Below are 24,339 nucleotides of genomic sequence, written 5' to 3' on the forward strand. Positions count from 1 at the left end.
GAAAACAAACGACTCTTTGGAATATTCTAATGTACTTTTTGTTTTTCAGCCAGGAGGGCATTAGTACATTTGACATAAAATATTTACATCTTCCTAACAAATGCCCTGATAGTTCCAAATAAAATGTGAGGAAGGAAGAATTACTTGTAAACATTTCATCGCTTTTGTAACGTTTTACGTCACGACTGAAATTCATTCGAGATTGATATGCGTCTTGTCCAATAGCAGGAGTGGGACTTGGTTATCGTAGCCAATCAGAGTGCGTTTCGTCACTGCGGCCTGTGGGCTGGCTCGGTGTGGTTGTCCGCCTCGGCCTGTGGTGCTCGGCTCTGGCTGTGAAACACAGAGGCGCGGAGCTGGGAGTACACTCTCTCCCCCCCCCGCCCCAAGGGAATGTAAAACTTTTAGACTGAAATCACACGCACAACGCGGCGCCAGCGTGCCCAAAAACTGAATTTATAGTCCGGTTTCTTATGGAAGCTGATGGATTTGTGAGGAAACGTCGGATGACAGCGGAGACCACAGGCAATGATTCCGGAGTTGCTGGTGCCTCTGCCGGGGCAGAAGTTCGATGGATTGGGGGAAGATTTTGGGGAGTTTCGGAAAGTATTGTGGAAAGTCTGACACCCCCGTGTTTAAGCGATACGGAATTGCAGACTATTGATTTTAGCCGTACTGCACAGGAGCAAACGGAGGACTGTGAAGTGGAGTATGAGTGTTTACCACAGGGAGCTTCTACTAGCACCCACATGTTGGCTGGAGCTGTGGCTGGAATCATGGAGCACTGCCTCATGTTCCCCATCGACTGTGTCAAGGTAGCGCCGACCCAGAACTTCATATTTGTCCTCTGTGCTACAGATATTTGCCATTTTGTACTCTGGGGTAACTCTTGTAGTCAACATGTTTGTTAGCGTAGCTTATTAGCTTGCTTGCTATGCACGGAGGCAAGGTCAGCTAGCTAGCTCGTTAGCATGATAAGGCGACTAAGAAATCGGTGACCAACTTGCACTTGCTAGTTGGTTTAAACTTTCGCTTGGTTAAACATATTGTCAGTACGAACTAAACAACAACACGAGCCATTCTGCTATCATGATCTGTTATGTAATGTGTGATGAACATACTGGCGTGTCAGCGATTATTCGCACAGAAATGGGTAATACGAGAAACCTGTTGGTGTTCTCCATCCCAGCGGTTGTGATTTGCCGCTCTGAATTATAGTTTGAAATTTACTACAAGAAACGTTGTATGTATCACATGCTTTGATAATTGTGTCGAGTTTCCACAGCAAAACTGAGGATGAGTGGGTGAGTTAGTCCATCCAAGTCAGATTGTGTGCAGCAGTACTTTAACAACAGACTATCATCTTGTGCAAAAGCTCCAAGGGGTCAACTGATCAAAAATCTGCTGAACTTTGATACAGCACATCAGTCAAAGCATCTTTATTAGTTTATTATCCTGGAGATGTCATAGATCCCAAGAAAACAACTGAATTCTCCAGTAACCAGAACCGCTGGTGACGATTCTTCATCGTGGATTCAAGCTTCATAAAGGTTTATTCAAACTAAATGTGTTGAAGCAGTGCCTGTTGAACAGTTGTTCAACAGTGCCCGTTGAAGCAGTGCCTGGCTTTGAATTAACAAGTTTAGATAGTATTATTGGAGAGAAACGTGATACACATTACATAGCCAAATATGGGATGAAATACCCAAAAGAACAAGCAAAAACCAGAATTCAACTTTATGAACATAGTAGTGCAGCAGATAACAGAATATTTACAGAGGAATCCTTCAAATCTGGAAAGAAGCACCAAAGTTGGCACAAATACTCCTTAGACATTACTCTTTTGAAAAAACTGAGTAGCCACTTGAATTTTCAGTAGGTGGCCAGGTAGGGGTCAATTGAAGAATTACACAGGGGTCAAAATTTAAAAATGTTTCAATCATATTGAAAGCTATACCACATTATTTGTCTGATCACAACGATACCAAAAAGGTATAGTTTGGACTATCTATGACTGAATGTTATGGAGTTATGGGGTAAAAACAACAAGAAAGGTCAGCATTAGTTTGTACAGGGGTCAGATGTTAAAGTTGCTCTAAATATTGTAAAATGTGATGCAAATTATTGGTTGAGTTAATAGGGTTTTAAAAAGGAATAGTTTGCACTATGTGGCATGCTTAGTTATCATGTTACACGGTAACATATGTCACATGTCATAGAATCCAATGGACATCGACATTGCTCTACCTTTACCTTGCAGACCAAACATTCAACACAGTCAAAACTATTTCATTTATTAATCATATTAGTTCAACCAATAATTTGCACCACTTTTTATCAAAATTGGAGCAACTTTAACTTCTAACCCCTGTACAAACTGAAATTGACCTTTGTCACCATTCTTGTTGTTTTTACCCCATAACTCCATAACATTGTCATAGATAGTCCAAACTATACCTTTTTGGTATCGTTGTGATCAGACAAATAATGTGGTATAGCTTTCAATATGATTGGAGCATTTTTAAATTTTGACCCCTGTGTAATTTTTCAATTGACCCCTACCTGGCCACCTACTGAAAATTCAAGTGGTTACTCAGTTTTTTCAAAAGAGTAATGTCTAAGGAGTATTTGTGCCAACTTTGGTGCTTCTTTCCAGAAATGTACAATTGTTACAGTTATCTGCTCCACTATAGAGTGTGGGTGGGAATGTGAATGATACTTTTCAGAGGTAAATTATTCATTGTCTTTTAGTAACAGCTTTCTAAAAGCTTTGAAATAGAGTCCAACTGATATGGATAATTTGGGTGATGGGGGAATACGATATGGATATATTAAGCAATAAGAAATCTGTCATACTGCTATATCTGCCAATATGTACATGTAAAAATGGCAGTAATTCCAAACATTTGCTTATCAAACTCTTGTGACATTTTACAGTTTAAACATGAACCTTTATCATTTTATATATATATATATATATACCAACCAACAACTCAGATTGGCAGTTGGTGTGTCAAGTTGCTCATCAGCATTTTCATAAAATAGACTTTTCATTTATTTTGGCCAAACCAGTAAGGTGCAGGGCTAAATGTGGAGGTGTCGGAGAGGAGGATGTTGAGAAAATGGCTCAACATCCGTGACACCACCTCCCACCCCCTGTATGCCACTGACGTCCTGTCAGAGCACGTAAGCCAAAGACTGAGGTGCTCTGCAGACGCCACAGGAGGTCCTTCCTACCTGTGGTAATCAGACTGTATAACCCTTCCCCCCTTCGGCAGGAGTTTTTCAGTTACTCAGAGCTATGTGCAATACTGTCAACATTGTGTCTTCAGTCATTTTGCATAAACATGTTTACTGTTTTGGCGCTCTGGCAAAACAGTTTCCTTCTGGATTAATACAGTTCTTATTTTTATTAAATGAAATAAGCCTGTTGCACTCACACAAGCCTATAACTCATGGTTTGCATTGATCTTTCATTCAAGTGGAAGTCGTGGCATGGACCAAGTTTGTCTTGTGGTCTGTTTTATTCAAGGTCATATAGTTGGTCCTGTGTAGGAACGGCCATTGTATGTCACGGGCAGGATGAAGTGATTATTAACAAGTATAGCACCTGTTTGTGTCAGGATGAAAAGCTTTTCGCACGCCCCTGTGTATCCCTGTCTGTTCCACCTGCCTGTTTTTCTGTCTGTGTAGCTCCAAACATGGACAAGACCAATAGACCATTTGCACTTTGAACTCTAATCTGGAAGTGTGCCATTATTGGGCACACCACAATGGAAAAACTTGAACAAAAGAATTTTATTGTTTAACTGATTCATAGCTTCATCTTATTTTACAGTTATTTCTTTATAACATTGTTTCTGTAGAAAAGGATACCAGTCAATGGGGCCACACCTGTTTGGGCTGAGCCCAGGCAGTCTCTACTTGGGTTCCTCATGTTTAGCTCCAAAATATACACATACTCACCAAGGAGGTATTTTAGGCTGTACCGTTGCTATGTTGCCATAAGCAATGGGCCAACTCTGATCTGCCACTAGCAACCATCCCTCCAGCAGGTCTGCCAGTGAGTGATTGCACATCCACAAGCCTGATGGGGTTGCTATCCTTGGGCGTATTCCTGCTTTTCCATCTGAAGGACCACTGTCTCTATGCTTAGGGAAATGGTTGTCTCGAGCACATTGACATGGGTCTTCCATTATGTTTGGGTCAATGATACTTGTGTTCTGGATGTTAGTGATTCAGAACTTGTGCGTCATTTCCTATCTCTCGCGCTTGGCCGTGGAGGAATTCCTCACTTTCTGTCCCAATCTCCATCACCAGGTGGTTGTTTTTTGGGCACAGTTAGTTTTAGTTGCACTTTTGTTCATATTTGTTTACTATCAACAGTTAGGGCTGGACAATAAAATAATTATTCCGAAATAACTTTTAGCAATTAAAGCCACAAGCCATGGTTAATACAACGTCAATAGAACTAATTCCACCTGTTTTGCATTTTGTATCACCAGTTATCCAGCTTCATGATGAAGTGGTATAGAGGAGAATTTTCTTCAAAATAAGACCTGAAAGTTTAGCTACAAATTATCAGAAGGTTCATCTCTGCACAATTTCTCCAATCATAGCCACATAAGCTTATAGTTTCTTCTGGGTTTTCTGGGTGTCTTGGAGGCTTTCCTCACTCTTCTCCTTCTTGCACACTCACTCAGTTGTTGGTAATTGTCTACTCCACGCAGATTTACCATAGAGTGTCATGGTGTTTGTATTTCTTTGTAATTGATGTAAATAAAGTCCAAGACATAACATTTTTTTCCATATCACCCAGCCCTAGGAACAGTGTATTCTGTACAACCGTGTTTTTTTTCTTTGTAAGTCCATTGTGGTGGTGTACAGAAGAAAAAGTCTTAAAATTGCCATTGTCCAAATGCTAATGGACCTGACAGGATGCTTATTTTTGGTACAATGTCTTCGCTCTTTAGTCTTTATGCATTTACAACGTCAAGTCATAAAAAGAAGGCTCTTGAGACAAACAGTTTTTAACTTATGCTCTTCACTTGAAAAAAAACCCCGCCATTGTAAATCAAAATATGAAAACATAAAGTAATGGATTGTTGATGCTTACCATCTGAACATGATGAGCTGATGCTATTTATCTGCTTTGTGTACACCTGATCCCATCAGAGCTTGCAAGTGAACCAGAGTAGGTCCTGATTAGTACATGGCTGGGGGACTGTTTAGGAAGATTAGGGGCTATGTGTGTTTCAGATGTCCACAAAATCCACAATCCGGATCAGATCTAGATCAAGCTTTGTCAGGCGATAGTGACTGCCAGTCTGTACCTCACGTTCAAATATGAGTGTGATTGGGGCATGTTTGATTAAGATATAATGTCAAACTCTATATTAAAAGTAAAATATACATAAAATGGGGTTTTCAATATTAAATTTAATGGCCACAAAATCTGTAATCTGGAGCAGATCTGAATCAAACTTTGTCAGTCGATAAAGGATACCATCCTACATAACACTTTTAAATATGAAAGAAATTTGATCTATTTTGATACTTATGAGTTTTTTAAAAACTCGTTCAATATTAAGCTAGGCATTTTCCTGACTTTGACCTATGACCTTGAAAATTGAATCAGTTCTCAGGGGTCGAATTAGTACGTGCATGTGCTAGTTTGTGCACGTATTATTCGAGCGGTGCACGTAATTTTATACTGCACTAGCACTGGTGCAAGTAACTTTATCCAAGTTTTATCAACTATAAGCACCAGTAGAATGAACCAATAATAGAATAAATAAGGAAAAAAACAATTTCCAGTGTGTTGTCTTCGTCTTCCCTGCGTTTATGACTCTCACACTTGGAGCGAGTTGCTGTGCTGTATTTGTTGTGGAAAGCTGACAAACATCACCATCGGTGTCGTCCTGGGTTCACAACATCCTCATGAGATGTTCCCAATTCGGGGAGTTTTATTATTTGCTGCAGGAGCTGCAGCAAATAACTTGAGCTGCAGGAGCTCCAGTTTGAAGACCTCCTGTCCCGTTCGCGCGTGCACATGTAAACAAAGAAAAGAAAAAATACTGGCTGCCGCTGTGGTTCCTCGCTTTCTCTCCCCTCAAACTCTGTCATATAATTGTGTTCTAAACCAGTCACCATTTGTTTTATTATACATCTGTGTAGTTAATAAAATTATCTTCACGGACAATTAGCTCACGTGCATGTGAAAAAAAAAAACTGGCTGCCGCTGCGGTTCCTCGCTCTCTCTCCCCTCAAACTCTGTCATATAATTGTGTTATAAACCAGTCACCATTTGTTTTATTATACATCTATGTAGTTAATAAATAAAATAATCCTCACAGATGGTTTGTTCACGCGCACGAAAAAAAAAAAAAACTCGCTGCTGCTGCTACTCTCCCCAGAGAGGAAGAGTCTGACACATCAGAGGAGGACTTTTAAGGTTGATATAAGACTGACTTTTAGCTGTGCAAGTAACTTTTTTTTTGGTGCAAGTAATTTTTTTGTTACTAGCACCAGTGCAAGTAGATTAAAAAATGTATTGGTTCTTGTCTATCGGGACATGAATCTTCAGTAAAAACTTCATAACATATGAAAAAATGTGGGCTCCAGGCTGTTTACAAATGAATTGACAAGCAAACAAATGGGGGCGAAAACATAATCTCCTCCATCTTCGTTGGCAGAGGTAATTATCTGAGAAAACAGAGCGTGAACACCCTAAACTTGAAAATCAGCATGATGGCTCTGAGAATGTAACAGCCTGGTGCTGCGCCACATTTCCATTGCTTAGGGAGAGCCTTAATGGAGAATGGACAGGGTGACCTTGAACTGGGAACCTTCCACAGTGGAAACAAGCACACTTAACCACTTGGCTACCAACCCTGTCCACATACCAATGAGGATCTGTAATTGATCTGCTGTGGTGGCCCTAAAAAACAATCTTGTCTAAAGAATATAAACAACTGTTCACCAGGTGTTTTAAACTGGTATTCACCTTTGTATCAACATAAAGCACTGAGATGATGCAATCACATTCCATCTGTTCTATAATGGTGGAACAGGCCTTCGCACCCACACATTGTGTGGGGAAAAAACACAAGCAAGAGTCCAGATACGGTTTTCTGTGATTATACTGTGCATCAAATAAGTCTAATGCATCAATTCCCAACCTAAATTTAGCTTATACCGGGCGAGTTTCTTCAGACACAGCTGTAGTATTGTGGGGCTTTGAGGGTGTTAAACATTGGGCTTGGCGGTAAAATGATTTAGATTATGTATTGCAGTGACAATAGGCTTAGGACATTTATACTCTGGACACAGCAGACATAAATGTGAGAACAACATTTACAGTTTTTATCTTGAACATCAAAGTACACTAGCATTTCTTGCCGAAAATTGTTTTGAGCTACTCAAGAAAGCTCTGGAAATGGTTGGTGGGGGTCCAAGTGGAACTGGTCAAAGTGAACTTGCACCAGTTCTAAGGTTAAGGATGTTCAATACCTGCTTATTCCAAAAGGGCAGAGCAGTCTTGTTTGAACCCATGCATGATATCGAGGGATTTGACCACATATGGGGACGGCCAGCATGAAAGTGACAGAATCCCCGGGCAGAGTGTGGGAGTTTCAGCAGAAACCATTCAGCCCGGCTCGGTACTCGCTGTCAACTAGCGGACTTGCCAGTTTACGATGTGCCGGTTTAAAAATGGTTTCCACTGAAGCCCCCATCCTCTGAATAGTTTATGCTGACACTCTCATATCCCGCCCTCTTCCCACAAACGGCGTCAGTTCTAACTGGAAAATGGTGTACTATTTTGTTTTCAGCTGCAATCACCGAAGCAGTCGCGAAAAGTGCAGTTTTTTTCAGTTCCCAGTGGAGAAGGGAAGACGAGAAAAGTGGGAACGGTCGTGTTGGTAAGTGTTAGCATACACAGCTAACCAGACTAGCTGTGTTCTCTCGCCTGCACAACCGCCTCAACACCTTTGAGCTACGGGTCAGAAACAAACCGCAACACATGTCCACTTTCCATCGCATCATCAGTTTTTCTTTGCATTTTCACTTTGTTTGCATGTAATTTGCCCAAAAACTCAGTGCAGTGTTTCTGTCCCCGGAAGTAGAGAAATGGCGTCATACGCATCATATTTTTACCCCTTTAGTGCCCACCCTTAAACAAGACTGCGCTGCCCAATTATAGGTCATGGGGGAGTTGGAGTCTGTCTCAGCGGTCATTGTGTGAGAGGATGGGTGCACCCTGGACAAGCTGTCACTCTGTCGTAGGGCTACATATAAACACTCACACCTGCAGTCAGTTTAAAGTGTCCAGTCCACCTAACATGCATGTCTTTGGAAATGGGAGGACGTTGGAGCACCTGGAGGGAACCAACACGAACATGCAAACCCACACAGAAAGGCCACAGGCGGGAAGCAACCCCAGTACGTTCTTGCTGTGAGGCAACAGTGCTTACTACTAAGCCAACATGTGTGCTGAGGAAGTTCTCCACAGCAAATTGCCTATCCACAAGTTGTAGTTGTACTGGTATTTACAGTGGGATAAATAACGTCACAGAGGCTCTGGTGTGTCAACGGATTGATAAAAAAAGGTCTGCATTGAAATCACCATCAAGTAACCCGCAAAGAGTAAGACACACCTGCCATCATGATATTTCGCACTAATAATGCTACAGTAACAATAATAGTAATTTATTATACATCTGACTGAAATCCTTTGTTCTGATTGGCTGATTCGCGTGTAATAATTGCAATACTTTTCACAATAAATCATCCAAAGTTAACAATAGCCACATTATTGACTGATTCTGCACCATTTCGGGCAACATTATGAGTGATTGTGGACTGATTTTGTCATAAGGGGGCAACAATGTTTCGCGCATGCAGAGGGGTGATGTGTCACCTGGCAAATGCACCTTATTTTGTAATCATTTTTAGTGTTTGCTTACTGTTACTCTCACATGCATTATCTCCAAGTGTGTCATCATCGAGGAGCGCAAACATTGTAGGAATTTGACGGTCCCACAGCTTAAAAAAATTCTCCCTGCAAGGATTGTTCCCTGCAGTGAGAAAACTACGCTGGGAGCTGGTGAGTCTCGCGGAGAAAGCTGTACAAGTTTATCCAATTTCGGAGAAGTGTGTGGATGAGTCAGAGCGAAAGTGGCAGGTGGCTCTGTTGGCGATCTCAACGAGAGCTGTGACATACACATGGGACTTGAAAGAGCTACCAGCCATTTGTGCTAGCAGTGTGTATGTTTAGCGGCTCACTGACTGTGGATGGACAAATGTGATGATGTTCTGTCAGATGTTTACTCACCATCTTGTGGAACTCGAAGAATATGGAAGTATCAAAGTGGACAACAAATTTGTTTCCACACGAAGCCATGTTCTTCAACCTATATCAAAGCCATTTAAAGATGTCAGTCGTGACTCACCTTTTCTGCTGATTAAGGTCGCTAAACGTGTGTCTTTTTCTGTTGATGCGGGCAGGAGCAAGGGTTGTCCACTGCTTCACGCAGACAGTTTTTATTCGTTTGTCATTAACATGCATTTTTTGTAGTGCAGCCTACGACACGGTTCTCTGCCGTGGACTAGAACATTAATAGCTTCTCTGGTTTGTAAACTAAAGCTACTGTCCCTCATTAAAATAATAATAATACTGATAATATCCTCCGTTCCGTGTGTGCGTGTTGTGGGATTAGGTGCGGCTCTCTGCCGAGTAAAGGTGGAAAGACGGATCGTTCTGGAGTTAATAACTTCAAAGCGAATCGCCGTTTAAAATCAAAGGACACCTCTTTCCAAACATTGTAAAACAGACAACATACTACAACCTGCCAAAACTGTTATTTTCCCCGAAATGAGACGTCCTCCATTCTGTCGGGAGAACTTGAATGTGTTGTGAACAGTGTGTCACAGTCTCAGCGCTCCCCCAGTATGAGCTCAGCTGCGCTGCAGGCCTGAGTATTGTAGGGCAGACTGGGGCCAAAGAAAATTTTTTTTTCATTTATATCCCTCTGAAACACTGTTGCCTACATTTTGAGACCCAGATTTTGTTAAGTAAAGCTATGGGGTTTTTTTTTTTATTTTTTTTTATCTTTGTTACAGCTTTACTTTAAAGGCAAAAGAAACGAGGCATCAGGCAAAAACATGGAAAAGTGTAGAAATGTGTGTCACTGCACAGGAGCATCAGACGTTCTAATTTATACACAGCAGTTTACTATAGAAAATCCTTAAAATATTTTTTAACTTTAAGGTTAATTTTTGATTACATTTTGAAGTTTAAAAAAAACAACAAAGAAGGCCCTTTTACAAGTCCATAAAGCAGAAGCTTCAGCAGGGTCGAAGCCTAATCAGTCCCAAACCCCCGGCTTCTTAAGGTGATTTTTCCATCCCATTACTCTGAGGAAAAAAAAATCCTGCTGAGAACCCTGAAAGGTTTCACAAATCTGAAAGTGTGTTTTAAACAACGTTAATGTGCTAACACATTAACAAAAGTAAGAAGTGCAATAATCGAAGTATCCATGTCTCAGTGATATATTGTTTCTCAACTTTTTTGAACTGCCAAATAGGAAGTTAACTAGTTGCACAATATCAGAATGCATCTGGTTGTGGGGGAGGGAAGTGCAGCAGCAAAACAATGTGAGCTGACCTGACAGAAAGTTGGTGACAGGGTCAAAGCATGTCTTGAATAGTTTTATCTCAAAGTTTTCATTTGTTCAAAAACCCCCCCCCCCCCCCCCCCCAAAAAAAAACTCAAACACACACAGGACACACACGAGGGTACTTTAAAAACGTTCTCAGCCTCACCCAGAAAATGTCACAGGAGAAAAAAATGTTGCACTACTTTTCAACATTGTCTCCACAAACTTAACTAATTAATGTACTTCGTCCACTGATACTCAGGCTTTGTTATCCCTTCCTAGAAGAAGGTGTTAACTTGTTCATCACTGCGAAAAAGATGACCACATAAGATTTCAGATAGTTGGCTGCTTTTGCCACTGCCACTTGTGCTGTGTGGACAGGTGCATTGTCCTGGAGCAGCAGCACACCAGCTTTAAAGGGCACGTTGCACAGAAATCATAACAATTTAGATTTAAGCTTTGGTCCCACTGAATAATAAAGCCATACATAATGATATGTATGGATTTGTCAGAAATTCAGTGATTATTGATAAAATGAGCCTCGTATATGAACATTGCGCAAACAATTAAAAAACACAGAGTGTGTAATTGCTTTCGTGCACACAGCGCAGCTCATCTGATCGATTATAACGAGATGTTAAATCTATCATAAACATACATTTACAGCAGCTCATAAGAAGGAATGAACATGCAGCTGTTTTACCAAGCCATTACAGTAAAACATTACAAATAATTTACCTTTTTAAGACTGTCTCAAATACCTTCTCCACCTCATGAAGCACACGAGAGAGAAAGGAAAAAAGCTCCAGCTGAAACTGTCCTCTATGATTCTGGAAGCAGTTAGAGGTGTTTAACAGCTAAACTCTGACAGAAAATGATTAATCCACTACGAAATTATTATATACAGTGTCCAGCGCACAAAGCAGGTGGGATTGTCACAACAAAGTGCGCAAGAGGGCGGAGCCAAAATAGCCTGTCCTGTCCTTGTAGCCACTAGGTACTGAGATAATGGGCTTCTAACAGCCTCGTCCTCACCAGTAACATGCCTCTAACATCCTTGTTTGTCCTAGTAGTACCCTGTACACAAACTGCCCCACACTGTTTTTGCTCAATTTTGAACTTCTTGAAATTTGTGCCACGCTCAGAAATGAGTCTTGTTTGCTGAATATTCTGCCTCCAAGAGCCATTATTCTCCCAGAGTTTGAGGGGAGAGTGAGCAGCAGCAGCCATTTTTTTTTCATGTGCACGCGAACGAATCGTCTGTGAAGATAATTTTATTAACTACACAGATGTATAATAAAACAAATGGTGACTGGTTTATAACACAATTATGACAGAGTTTGAGGGGAGAGCGAAGAACTGCAGCAGTAGCCAGTTTTTTTTTTTTTTGTTTTTTTTTTATTGTTCACATGTGCGCGTGTGAAGGGGACAGGAGGTCCTCAAACTGGGTCCTCCAGAGGTGGAAGTACCGCTGAAATCAGCCGTCATCCAGACGCAGCTCCTGCAGCAAATAATGAAACTCCACGAATTGGGAAGGTCTCATGAGGATGTTGTGAACCCAGGGACGGTGCCGCTGGCGACGTTTGTCAGCTTTACAATGACTCATTTTTAAGTGATAACTGTTTAATTGTGATGTAGTCACGGTAAAAGCAGCAGCTGCTTTCCACTGTGGGAAGACTTGGTGCGCCTGCATGTCCATTAGTCATAAATACAGCCTGTTAAAAATGCTCTGCTGGAAGCTTAGCTTTGTGCATGCTTATAAATGTTTTCATCAATATAACTGAAAAATCTAAGAAATACATCTGCATCTTCAGGTAGCCTGTAAAAACACAGACGTGGAGACGTTACACATGCTCCTTCACAGCCACAGTAAAATAGCGTCCTGCAACACAGAAAGCAGATTCAGCACACGCTAGGATCCAACATCCGCCAGACTCTCTAAAACAAAATTTATCGTTTTGGCATGACGTGTTTCGTCTCCTCTCTGTACATCCTATGTAAATCTGAGTCATCATGAAAGCAAAGAAGCTTCTTTATGGGACGTAGCAGCGTTCGTTTCACTCTGTCTCTCGGCCTTTGGGATGTTTCTGCTTTTCCTAAAATGTACGTCACACGCTGAGAAATGGTGACAAAATCCTAAAAAAAGACATTTACTAGAAATGCATCTGCTGACTCGCTGTGCGAGAGGGACAATTAGCAATAAAATAACACTACTATTTATTACCACATGTGCGCAGATAGACTTAAAATCATGAATACTTTGTGATGTGTTGCTAACCAGGACATTAAATAACGTGCCGACATGTCCTTTAAGCTTTCTAACCATACTCGCTTTCAAACCGCTTTGCCTGCAAATAAATAATCACAAATATTTGTTTTTGGGGCATTGTTAAAAGACTTAATAGTATGCATTTTTGCCCCAAAATTAGGGGAGCCACATCTGTGTGTGTGTGTGTGTGTGTGGTGTGTGTGTGTGTGTGTGTGTGTGGGGTGTGTGTGTGTGTGTGTGTGTTGTGTGTGTGTGTGTGTGTGTGTGTGTGTGTGTGTTTTCTGCTGAAAGGTCCTGCTGGCTGCTCTGCTAGGTGGCTGCAAAATGCGGAATGGATTTCCTGAACTGTGTCTTAATGAGACACTGAGACGCGGAGTAATGAGACACGCCTCCGTTCAGGAAATCCCGTCCACAGTTTACACCCAGCTAGCAGACGAGCATTGAGGGGTACTGTTGCTGACCAACTTTTCATCACCACATGTCCAAACGTTTTGGAACATCTTAACCAATTTAAAGAGAAAATATGTGCAATGCAAAATCTGCAAGGCAGAACTTTGCCTTCCACGGCAGTACAGTGGTGATGCATGAGCATTTGAGAAGGAAGCACATTGTGGCTGATTCTGACAAAGATGGACGGTCGTCTTGGTCAGCTCATTGGCGAGTAAGCCACTTACATTAACATCTACAGTGAGCTACTAAAGGAGGATTTCCTTTCACCATCAAATCTATGCTTTCACATCAAATCTAGGCTTGCATCTCAGATGTACCTTCTGGCAAATTGTAGCTTAACTTTCAGTTCTTGTTTTTAAGAAAATCCTCCTCTATACTACTTAAACATGAAGCTGTGTAACTGGGGATACAAAATATCCTCATATACGAGGTCTGTGAGAAAAGTAACGGACCTTATTATTTTTTTCAAAAACTATATGGATTTGAATCACGTGTGATTACATCAGACATGCTTGAACCCTCGTGGGGATGCGAGAGTTTTTTTCACGCCTGGCGGTTACGTCATTCGCCTGTGGGCAGTCTTTGAGTGAGGAGTGGCCCACCCTCTCGTCGTTTTTTTTCATTGTTTAGGAATGGCTCAGAGACTGCTGCTTTGTTTTGATAAAAAAAAAAGTCAAAACCTGTAAAGCACCAACTGAGTGGACACCATTCGATAATTCAGATGGTTTTCTGTGAAAATTTTAACGGCTGATGAGAGATTTTGGAGTTTTACTGTCACCGCAAGGATGGCCCCACGGCACCTGACGGCGATCTGCGCTCCGAGGCGGCGTCATCTCGCTGTTTCAAGCTGAAAACTTCTAATTTCAGGCTCTGTGGACCCAGACATCGTGAGATAACAGAGAACATTCAGAAGAATTTGGGATCAGGAGTTTATCCAGACATTCCACTGTTAAAGGAGATTTTGTAATGAAACAACGTGCGGGCAGATTCGCATGTCGGGCCAGACCCGACCGCGGGGGGGTCGCCACAGGAAAAACACCCTCCGTTGGAAACCTTAACGGACAAGTTGGAACATGCCCAGCTGTTAAACAATTTCTCAGATACTCACTTGTTGAAAGCCATCAAAAGCCGCCTGAATTTTACAAATGGTTTTCAACACGGAGGTGTTTTTCATGTACGGTGCAGACGGATTTGCCACGTCGTCACGGATCCGACTCGGCAAATTCGTCCGCACGTTCTTTCATTACAAAATCTCCTTTAACAGTGGACTGTCCGGGTAAACTCCTGATGCTGGCTTCTTCTGAACTTCTCTGTTCTCTGACGATGTCCTGGGTGAACAGAGCTTTAAATTAGGATGTTTCAGCTTGAACAGCCAGACGAACGCCACCTCCGACCGCGCCGCGCCGATCCGCTTTGTGGGCTGTGCTTAACGCGAAAGAAACTCCACAATCTCTCGTCAGCCGTTAAACTTTACACCGAAAACCAGCTGAATTTCTCGAATAGTGTCCACACAGATATCCCTCACTGGTCCTGAAAAAATTTGATAAAGCAACGCGCGCTGTCTCCAGCAGCGTCTCAGACAAAGAGATTCCGATGGGAGGGGGAGTCCACACCTCACTCAAAGCCTGCCCTCAGGCAAATGACATCACCGACAGGCATGTACAAAACTCACGCATGCGCACGAGGGTTTCAAGCATGTCGACGTAAAAACATATGAATCAAATCCATTTATTTTTTGAAAAAATAAAAAGGACCGCTTTTTTATCACAGACCTCGTAAAATCAACATTGATAATAATATAAAGCAAACAGAGCTCTGGTATCGGAATAGTATTTATATCGGCAGATATCCAAATTCAGGTATTGAGATTAGATTGGAAGTGAAAAACGTGGATCGGTGCATTACTAGTAACATAACAAAATGTGGAAAAGCTGTGAATACTTTCCAGATGTATGCTGAAAATGGCAAGAGCAAAGAAGTCGGCTTTAGCTACATGAATCCAAAGTCCTTTACTCTAGGTTGTGTTGTGGTATGACTGTTATGGGTTTTGGAACATAACTGTAGTGAGGCATTCAGAAACGGACTGTTTGCTTCAGTGATTTTTGTACACCCCTGTGCAGAAACTCTGTCACAGACAGTCCCACCTGCTCCTAATCCACCATCAATCCATCATACACTAACCATTCAGCAAGTGACGACACGTCTATGGGGTGTTGGATCAGTAAAGTAGCTTTTTAATGATAACGTGCATCCAGGTTCACCAAATTTAATGTATACTTTTATTTAGTACATTATAAGATGATAGCATTGTTACTGTTTTTGATTTAATCTTAAAGAACTGGTGGGTATAGGATTCATTTATTTGTATATTCAATCACTGTATTTGAGAGGGTGCATGCCTAGGCTTTTGTATATGTATACATCATGCATGCTGTGTGTATACATATACAACCCCTGCAAAAATTATGGAATCACCGCCTCGAGGATGTTCATTCAGTTTGTTTAATTTGGTAGAAAAAAAGGCAGATCACAGACATGACACAAACTAAAGGTCATTTCAATAATGGCAACTTTCTGGCTTTAAGAAACACTATAAGAAATCAGGAAAAAAGAATTGTGGCAGTCAGTAAGGTTTACTTTTTAGACCAGCAGAGGGAAAAAAATATGGAATCACTCACTTCTGAGGAAAAAAATTATGGAAATCATGAAAAACAAAAGAACGCTCCAACACATCACTAGTATTTTGTTGACACCACCTCTGGCTTTTATAACAGCTTGCAGTCTCTGAGGCATGGACTTACTGAGTAACAAACAGTAATCTTCATCAATCTGGCTCCAACTTTCTATGATTGCGGTTGCCAGATCAGCTTTGCAGGTTGGAGCCTTGTCATGACCATTTTCTTCAAACTTCCACCAAAGATTTTCATTGGATTAAGATCCGGACTATTGGCAGGCCATGACATTGACCCTATGTGTCTTTTTGCAAGGAATGTTTTCAACAGTTTTTGCTCTATGGCAAGATGCATTATCATCTTGAAAAATGATTTCATCATCCCCAAACATCCTTCAATTGATGGGATAAGAAAAAGTGTCCAAATATAAATGTAAACTTGTGCATTTATTGATGATGTAATGACAGCCATCTCCCCAGTGCCTTACCTGACATGCAGCCCCATATCATCAATGACTGTGGAAATTTACATGTTCTCTTCAGGCAGTCATCTTTATAAATCCCATTGGAACGGCACCAAACAAAAGTTCCAGCATCATCACCTTGCCCAATGCAGATTTGAGATTCATCACTGAATATGACTTTCATCCAGTCATCCCACGTCCACGATTGCTTTTCCTTAGCCCATTGTAACCTTGGTTTTTTTCTGTTTAGGTGTTAATGATGGCTTTTGTTTAGCTTTTCTGTATGTAAATCCCATTTCCTTTAGGCGGTTTCTTACAGTTCGGTCACAGACGTTGACTCCAGTTCCCTCCCATTCGTGCATTTTCGATTTTTGAGACATATTGCTTTAAGTTTTCTGTCTTGACACTTTGATGTCTTCCTTGGTCTACCAGTATGTTTGCCTTTAACAACCTTCCCATGTTGTTTGTATTTGGTCCAGAGGTTTAGACCAGCTGACTGTGAACAACCAACATCTTTTGCAACATTGCGTGATGATTTACTCTCTTTTAAGAGTTTGATAAGCCTCTCCTTTGTTTCAATTGACATCTCTTGTTTTGGAGCCATGATTCATGTCAGTCCACTTGGTGCAACAGCACTCCAAGGTGTGATCACTCCTTTTTAGATGCAGACTAACGAGCAGATCTGATTTGATGCAGGTGTTAGTTTTGGGGATGAAAATTTACAGGGTGATTCCATAATTTTTTCCTCAGAATTGAGTGAGTCCATTTTTCTCTCTGCTTGGTCTAAAACATAACCGTTACTGACTGCCACAATTTTTTCTGGATTTCTATAGTGTTCTTAAAGCCAGAAAGTTGACATTTGAAATGGACTTTAGTTTTGTGTCATGTCTGTGATCTGCTTTTTTCTACAAAATTAAACAACTGAATGAACATCCTCCGAGGCTGGTGATTCCATAATTTTTGCCAGGGGTTGTATATCCATTTTTCTAAACCACTTCTTCATTTAAAGGTGAGTGGGTCATCCGGGGGGGCTGTGCTATCCCAGCAGTCACTGGGCAAGAAGTGGAGTATAACCTGTATGGACTGCCCTCTTGTCGCTGGGCGCTCACACATGGACAACCATGTTTTACATTCTCATGGTTCTTTGTATATCTGTCTATCTAATACATTGGAGTTGGTACAGATGTCCTAATTTGTTTTTACAGACAATGATGAGTAGAAAAACAGGGTATATTTGGATTCGACTCTATCTTGATTACCCCCCACCTTTTCCTTTCTTCCAGACACGAATGCAGAGCCTCCAGCCTGAGCCTGCCGCCCGCTATAGGAACGTGCTGGACGCTCTTCGCCGAATTGTAGCCACAGAGGGAGTTTGGCGGCCAATGAGGGGGCTGAATGCAACAGCTGTTGGCGCGGGTCCTGCCCATGCCCTGTATTTTGCCTGCTATGAGAAACTCAAAAAGACTTTAAGTGATGTCGTTCAACCAGGCGCTAACAGTCATTTTGCTAATGGTATCATGAAATGCATTCCAGTTAAATATGTTGTTCAAATGCTGTGACTTAATTGAGGACTTTAGATATCACTATGTAACAGTGTGTGACTCCACCATTTGAGCACATCTAATTTTGAAAACCATGCACCTTATGAGTGATATGTGCGCTGATGCTGACGCAGTCTAATCCATATATAGGCCCAAAACTGCGTCAACCAGTTCTGAATACCCTGCAGGCCTTCATATTGGATTGGCAGTAAACTACAGTTTAACACTCCAAGGAAGTGAAAGTTTCAGAGCTTAAATGTGCAGTCTTGTTTGGCTCCACATTCAGAAAACTGAGAAAATAGAAAGGAGATTTCACAAAGCGTTAACTTTGGTGACATTGTTCTAAAATGTCAGCCTTTTCCTCATTCAGTGTTCTCCCTACTCTCTCTCTCTCCCCCTCTTCTTTTCCAGTTTAGTGGTAGACTGGGTAAGTCCTCTTTCTCCCATCTCATCTGCTCACTTATGTTGGTCCAGTCTGGGTTAAAATTCTTTAAAAAAAATAATCGGCTGCTTTTTCCACTAGGTGTCTCTCTTTGCTCAGGTTTAGCCAAACTGGAGCCATTTCTAATTTGCGCTCTTGACTTGCTTAATGTTCAGTATTTATTAGTTGTGCTGTAATGATTCTGACATTACTGCAAACTGGTTTTGGTGTTGCAGATGAAGTGCTTTGGTCCTTCTCATTATCTTGGTTTGCAGTCTCTTCTTCTGCTTGTGTATTTATTCCATATATCTCATTGTGTAGTGATTTCCTGAACTGTGCCTGTTTTCAGGAACAGCTGGGTGTGTAGCCACACTGCTTCATGACGCAGCCATGAACCCAGCTGAGGGTAAGATTAAAACATTATGTTGGGGAATTATGGGCAAAGAAGGTGCAGTAGAAATGACAAAAGAAGTAAACGGACTGCATTTATATAGCGCTTTTCCATCTGCAAGAGACGCTCAAAGCGCTTTACAATAATGCCTCACATTCACCCCGATGTCAGGGTGCTGCCACACAAGGCGCTCACTACACACCGGGAGCAACTAGGGGATTAAGGACCTTGCCCAAGGGCCCTTAATGATTTTCCGGTCAGGCTGGGATTTGAACAGAGGATCCTCTGGTCTCAAGCCCAACAGCTTAACCACAAGACCCATCACTATGTTAATTTCCAGATAACACATGGAACAACAGCTAGTTGCTAGAAGTGGTATGGAACCTGGGCGTGGTCCTGTGAGAAGGACCCGTTTGTGTGCATACCGTTGCATTGTTAATAATGTTTACAGTATGACATTGTACTACAACAATTAGAGTTTCTTGTGAACTGTGTAAATTAGTGGCTCACCATGGTTTCATAATGAGGAGAATGTATTTTTTTGCAAAGCGTTTCTGTCCACAAATGAACCATGGTGCTACATTGAATTCATTCAAGACATTGTTTGTAATAAGTAACATTAACCAGTAATACAGTATCCATTACAATTATCCACTAGTCCAAGCAATTTTTTTCTGGATTTGAGACTAATGAAAATCATTAGTCAGTGACTAAATTTGGTGAAAAAATTATGCCAATTTCAAATCTTCATGGTGAAACTCAAACGTGACATTTATTTTAACAAATATAAGCATAAAATCACAAATACAGAAAACAGCATTAGCATGAAGACAATACTTCCATTCATTTACTAGGCATATAGACGACCTGTTTGAGTTGACTAATTCACCTCAAGGTTCACACACTTTCTTCACTGAGTGAAGGGAGTGGTGGCAGCTCCAGCAGGTCTGTTCTTTTACGGGTTAAATGAACTTAATACAGCTAATCAACTAATAAAAAATAGTTGAGTAGTCGGACGTTAGCTAGTCATAGTCGATTATTATGACTAGTCCCTTCCGTCCCTAATTTTTTCATTATTGGTGTACCTCAGCAAACGGATGGTATCACTGATAAATAAGAATCTAACATTCATAAGTTGCTTAACATTAGCGTTGTCTTCATCTCACAACCTGTACAGGAGTGTACCAGCAGAATGACAAAGCAGCAAACAGTAGAAATGCTAGGGGTACACACATCTGATATTTTCAATCAGTACTGGTCCCTTATTGACCAAGTTACTGGATTGGAAATTGAAACTTAAATCTAAATCTGATTATATACAAATAATCAGTGTTTGAGTGCAATGGTAAGAATATTTCATGACGTGAAAGATGGAATGTTCCATTCAATAACAATGGAAAAAAAACTATTTGTTTTATGTAATGGCTAAAATAGATCCTTTCATTTGATATTTTATTAATTATATAAACAAGAGAAAAGGGAACATCCATTTTGTTGTGTGTTGCTGGTCCTTTGATGTCAAAGGATTCCAAACAGTCCAACACGAATTTTAAATGGTAGTCCAATGCAATCCAAAATTGTTCTCAGTCCACTTGCAAAAACAGTCAGATAGTTCAAAAACAATCCTGTCAATGTAGTCCATAGCTGCTTCTTCATGTACACACTGCCGTCTGCTTTTCTCAGTCCAGCAAAAATTTGCAACAGAAATTTGTCGAGCTCTTCATCAGGCAGTGATTCTACTTCAGATAGCGACGTCCCAGCAAGTACTGCAAATGCCTCCAGATGGCTTACAGCGTACTGAATTTGATTTTTCTTTTGTTAGGAGAATGAGCAGCATCAGTAAGCTGCTAAGCACCATTTCTGCTAGTGTGCGGCACAGCGGTCGCAGCATGCAATGGTACAAATCATATGGAACCAAGTTTGCACGCTATATGGAACCAAAATTGTACGGTAAATGGAGCACAATAGCAAATGGGACATACAAACCACAAGTCAAATGACAAGGATCTATTCAGGAGTTACAATGACGTCTTCTGTTGAACGTTTGACTCATACTATAGGTTATTTCTCCTTTAGGTTTGTAAAATGTTTGTTTCACAGGTAGACTTAATGGTTTGTTGGATGGCTAAATTAGCAAAGTACATCCAGATTACAGACAACAGATTGCTTGTTTTAAGGCAGGAAAAATGGAGTCGTCATCTGTATTAGCAAATAACAAAGGTTTCAGCATCTGTGTCACATTGGAAATTAAATAGTAATGTTGTGCCGTGCCTAATAAATACTGTTAAAAAATAAACAAAAATGCTATAAATGCTATCTTGCATCAAAAATGTTATGTTACTTAAGTGAAGTTCAAAGTATTAGCATTAAAATCTAGCCAGGTAGCATAATAAGTTACTATTGTGCGGTTCTGTCACTGTCGTCGATAAAACATTGAGCTGATGGAGCTTGAAGAAATTGAGTCTGGAGATTATATATATATCGGTTACAAAACCACAAGGGTTGTAAAGCTGGCCCTGTTTATGTTTTACATGACGAAATGCTAAATTTTAACTGTTCGTCCTCTAATTTTTCCCATCTGACTTCTTAATCTTTTCAAACAGAATGTAGACACGTCGGGTAAAAAAAAAATAGCCTGGTCAATTAAATGGTAGACCACAAGAGCGTGGTATTACACAAGATAAACTGTATGAATACTGAATTACAGCTGCTTTGACAGAACATCATACGTCAAACATTGATCGGGATGGATATATATATATATATATATATATATATAGCACCCTGGCAAAATTTCCACCATAGTACACACAGTAAAAGATTATCTTTCAGATATGGGTTGCAAAAGACTGTATCTGTTATGTTCTTGAGTATTAAGCATTACAGTATGGATCATTTTGCTATCATCTCCCCCTCATATGTATGTATGAGTTCTTGATTGTTTAACTGTGTACCCCCTGACACTGACAGAAGAAGAATAAGGAAAGCACAAGCCTGGATAAAAGCCCCAGACATTAATTAAAATACTTTGTTATATTATGAAACTGTAAGAATCTTAAAAAAGACTGTGATATATACATTTTTGGACAAATTGCCACCGTGTAATTTTAAAGATACTGCTGCTTGCAGGTGGCAGTTCAGGTCAGTCATGTGGACTCGGTGGCCTTTATCCTTGTCATCCTGCACCCGCATTCACAGCTGTGTCTATTCCATGTGCCCAAACATGTCAGTGAAAGGACACTGTTGTGCAGCTGTTGAATTGTGTGCAGCTGTCTGAGCAAGTCCAGCTATTTATTAACATGTTTTTATGTGTATTTATGCAGAGTCTGCTGAATCAATAACTTCTCTTTTTTCTTCATGCTTTTTTTTTATGTAACATGGACACATTCTCTGTCAACACATCAACCACCTCCCAAGTTGTGAAGCAGCGCATGCAGATGTACAATTCCCCATACCGCGGCGTGATGGACTGTGTACGCGCTGTGTGGCAGAAAGAGGGCACTGCAGCATTCTACCGCAGCTACACCACCCAGCTCACCATGAACGTGCCCTTCCAGGCACTCCACTTCATGACCTACGAGCACCTTCAGGAACTGCTCAACCCCCAGAGACATTACAATCCCTCGTCACACATGTTGTCCGGAGCTTTGGCCGGTGCTGTCGCGGCTGCAGCCACCACACCTCTGGACGTCTGCAAAACCCTGCTCAACACCCAGGAGTTCCAGACGCTCTCCTCCCAGTCCTCCAGCAAAGGCCAGGGAGCCCACAGACATATCTCAGGCCTTGCCCATGCCTTCCGGACAGTTTACAGGCTGGGCGGCCTGCAGGGCTTCTTTAAGGGAGTCCAGGCAAGGGTCATCTACCAGATGCCCTCCACAGCCATCAGCTGGTCAGTCTACGAGTTCTTCAAGTACGCACTCACAAAGCACCAGCACAACAAGAGGAGGCCACAGCACATGGAGACATAGATGTAGACAGGTTAGCGTGGGCTAGTGGCCTCGGTTAATGCTGTTCCTCTTTAAGAAGAACACAAAGTTAATGCGCACACAGAATCTGACCAGTCACCACCTCAGCTTTCTTCTTCCTTTCAGACACAACATAAGGAAGACATCTTCTAATGGTGTTCGGTTTGCTTAATTCTTCCAACACTCTTGCAAGCCAAGGCACAGTTTGAGGTTTTTATTCTTAAACAAATTTGAATACACACATTCATTTGGAATGGTAGTCAACAGAGGGCAGTATTGTTACTTTAACTGTCTTGTTGGTTTTATTGTATTTGGCACTCTTCCAGGCTTTTGAGTTTACAAAAGAAAAAAAATTGTCTCCAGTTACAGACCCCTGTGTGAAAGATGGAATTCACCACTGATTTCACAGATGAATAAGCCATGTATCCTGTTTTGTTTTGTTTTTTCCTTTGACTTTCTATTTATAGAAGGGAAATGTAATTTAAATAGTTCTTTGACGTTCATCACTTACAAATTAAGGTTAGGATTTTGTTTTTCCAGAAATATAATTGGAGAGGAATGCAACATTTACTGTTGTAACTGATAGGTTTTATTTTTAATTTGATTCATTGTCTGGCATTTTATTTCCAGTAAACATTATTTTTATTATCTTTATGGTCCTGTACCCTTGAATTTTCCAATTACTCACCATTAATGCCTTGTTCATCCTTTTGGCGGTACATGCCCAGTACTTTGATTTCAGTATCAGCCTTATTGGTCGTCGTGGGAACTACTGATGTTCAACACATGCACTTGATTGCAAATAATATACAAATTGCCTAACAAAGAATTTGAGGCATTTTGTCTGTGCCCCTGTTGTCAAGTGCACAAATGGAAGCTGCCGTTCTTATTGTTGGATGTCTGATCGTTTCAAACTATGAATTGCACTTGCTGAATAAATACTGAGCAGTGGGCTTCCAATCACTGCTCATAAATGCTAGAATTCCAGCTTTGTCTTTGTGTTTCTGCTAAATAGTGCAATTAGTGCCAAAGAGAGTGTTTGCATCAACCACAGAGTTGGGTGTGAAAAGCTTTCAGGTGTTAACTTTCCTGGTATATGAGCCTGAGATTGCCTCAAGTCACATCTGTACAGCTGCAAATGTAAAAAAAATTGTGTGCATTGGTATTTGTATTTAGTTTGAGGCAGGTACAGTTGTTTAGACTTGAGCACAGGTGCAGATGTCAACTTTGACCCACAAGACCAAAAAAAGTTAAAATACACGACGGGCCAATTGTATGGATGTCCAAACCTCTATTGAGAGAAGCCGCCCCCAGTAATTCCCTGCAGTGGTAGTGGTGTACGACTTGTAACCCAAAAATGAAGAGGAGTTCATCCTAGTTGGCTTGTCAAATCAAATCAATTTTATTTATATAATGCCAAATCACAACAAACAGTTGCCCCAAGGCGCTTTATATTGTAAGGCAAAGCCATACAATAATTACGGAAAAACCCCAACGGTCAAAACGAAC

General features: G+C 41.0%; 1 protein-coding gene across 1 annotated transcript; it reads left to right on the top strand.

Moving 5' to 3' along the window:
• Positions 1 to 319: 319 nt before the first annotated feature.
• Positions 320 to 23,812, top strand: slc25a28 (solute carrier family 25 member 28). Its single transcript, XM_034184543.1, has 4 exons — positions 320 to 815; positions 17,796 to 18,024; positions 18,824 to 18,880; positions 22,283 to 23,812. The coding sequence occupies exons 1-4, from the start codon at positions 474 to 476 to the stop codon at positions 22,831 to 22,833; spliced, it is 1,179 nt and encodes a 392-aa protein (XP_034040434.1). The 5' UTR covers positions 320 to 473; the 3' UTR covers positions 22,834 to 23,812.
• The last annotated feature ends 527 nt before the right edge of the window (positions 23,813 to 24,339 follow it).

Source organism: Thalassophryne amazonica, chromosome 13 (assembly GCF_902500255.1).
Source record: "Thalassophryne amazonica chromosome 13, fThaAma1.1, whole genome shotgun sequence".
In the NCBI taxonomy this organism is placed as follows: Eukaryota; Metazoa; Chordata; class Actinopteri; order Batrachoidiformes; family Batrachoididae; genus Thalassophryne; species Thalassophryne amazonica.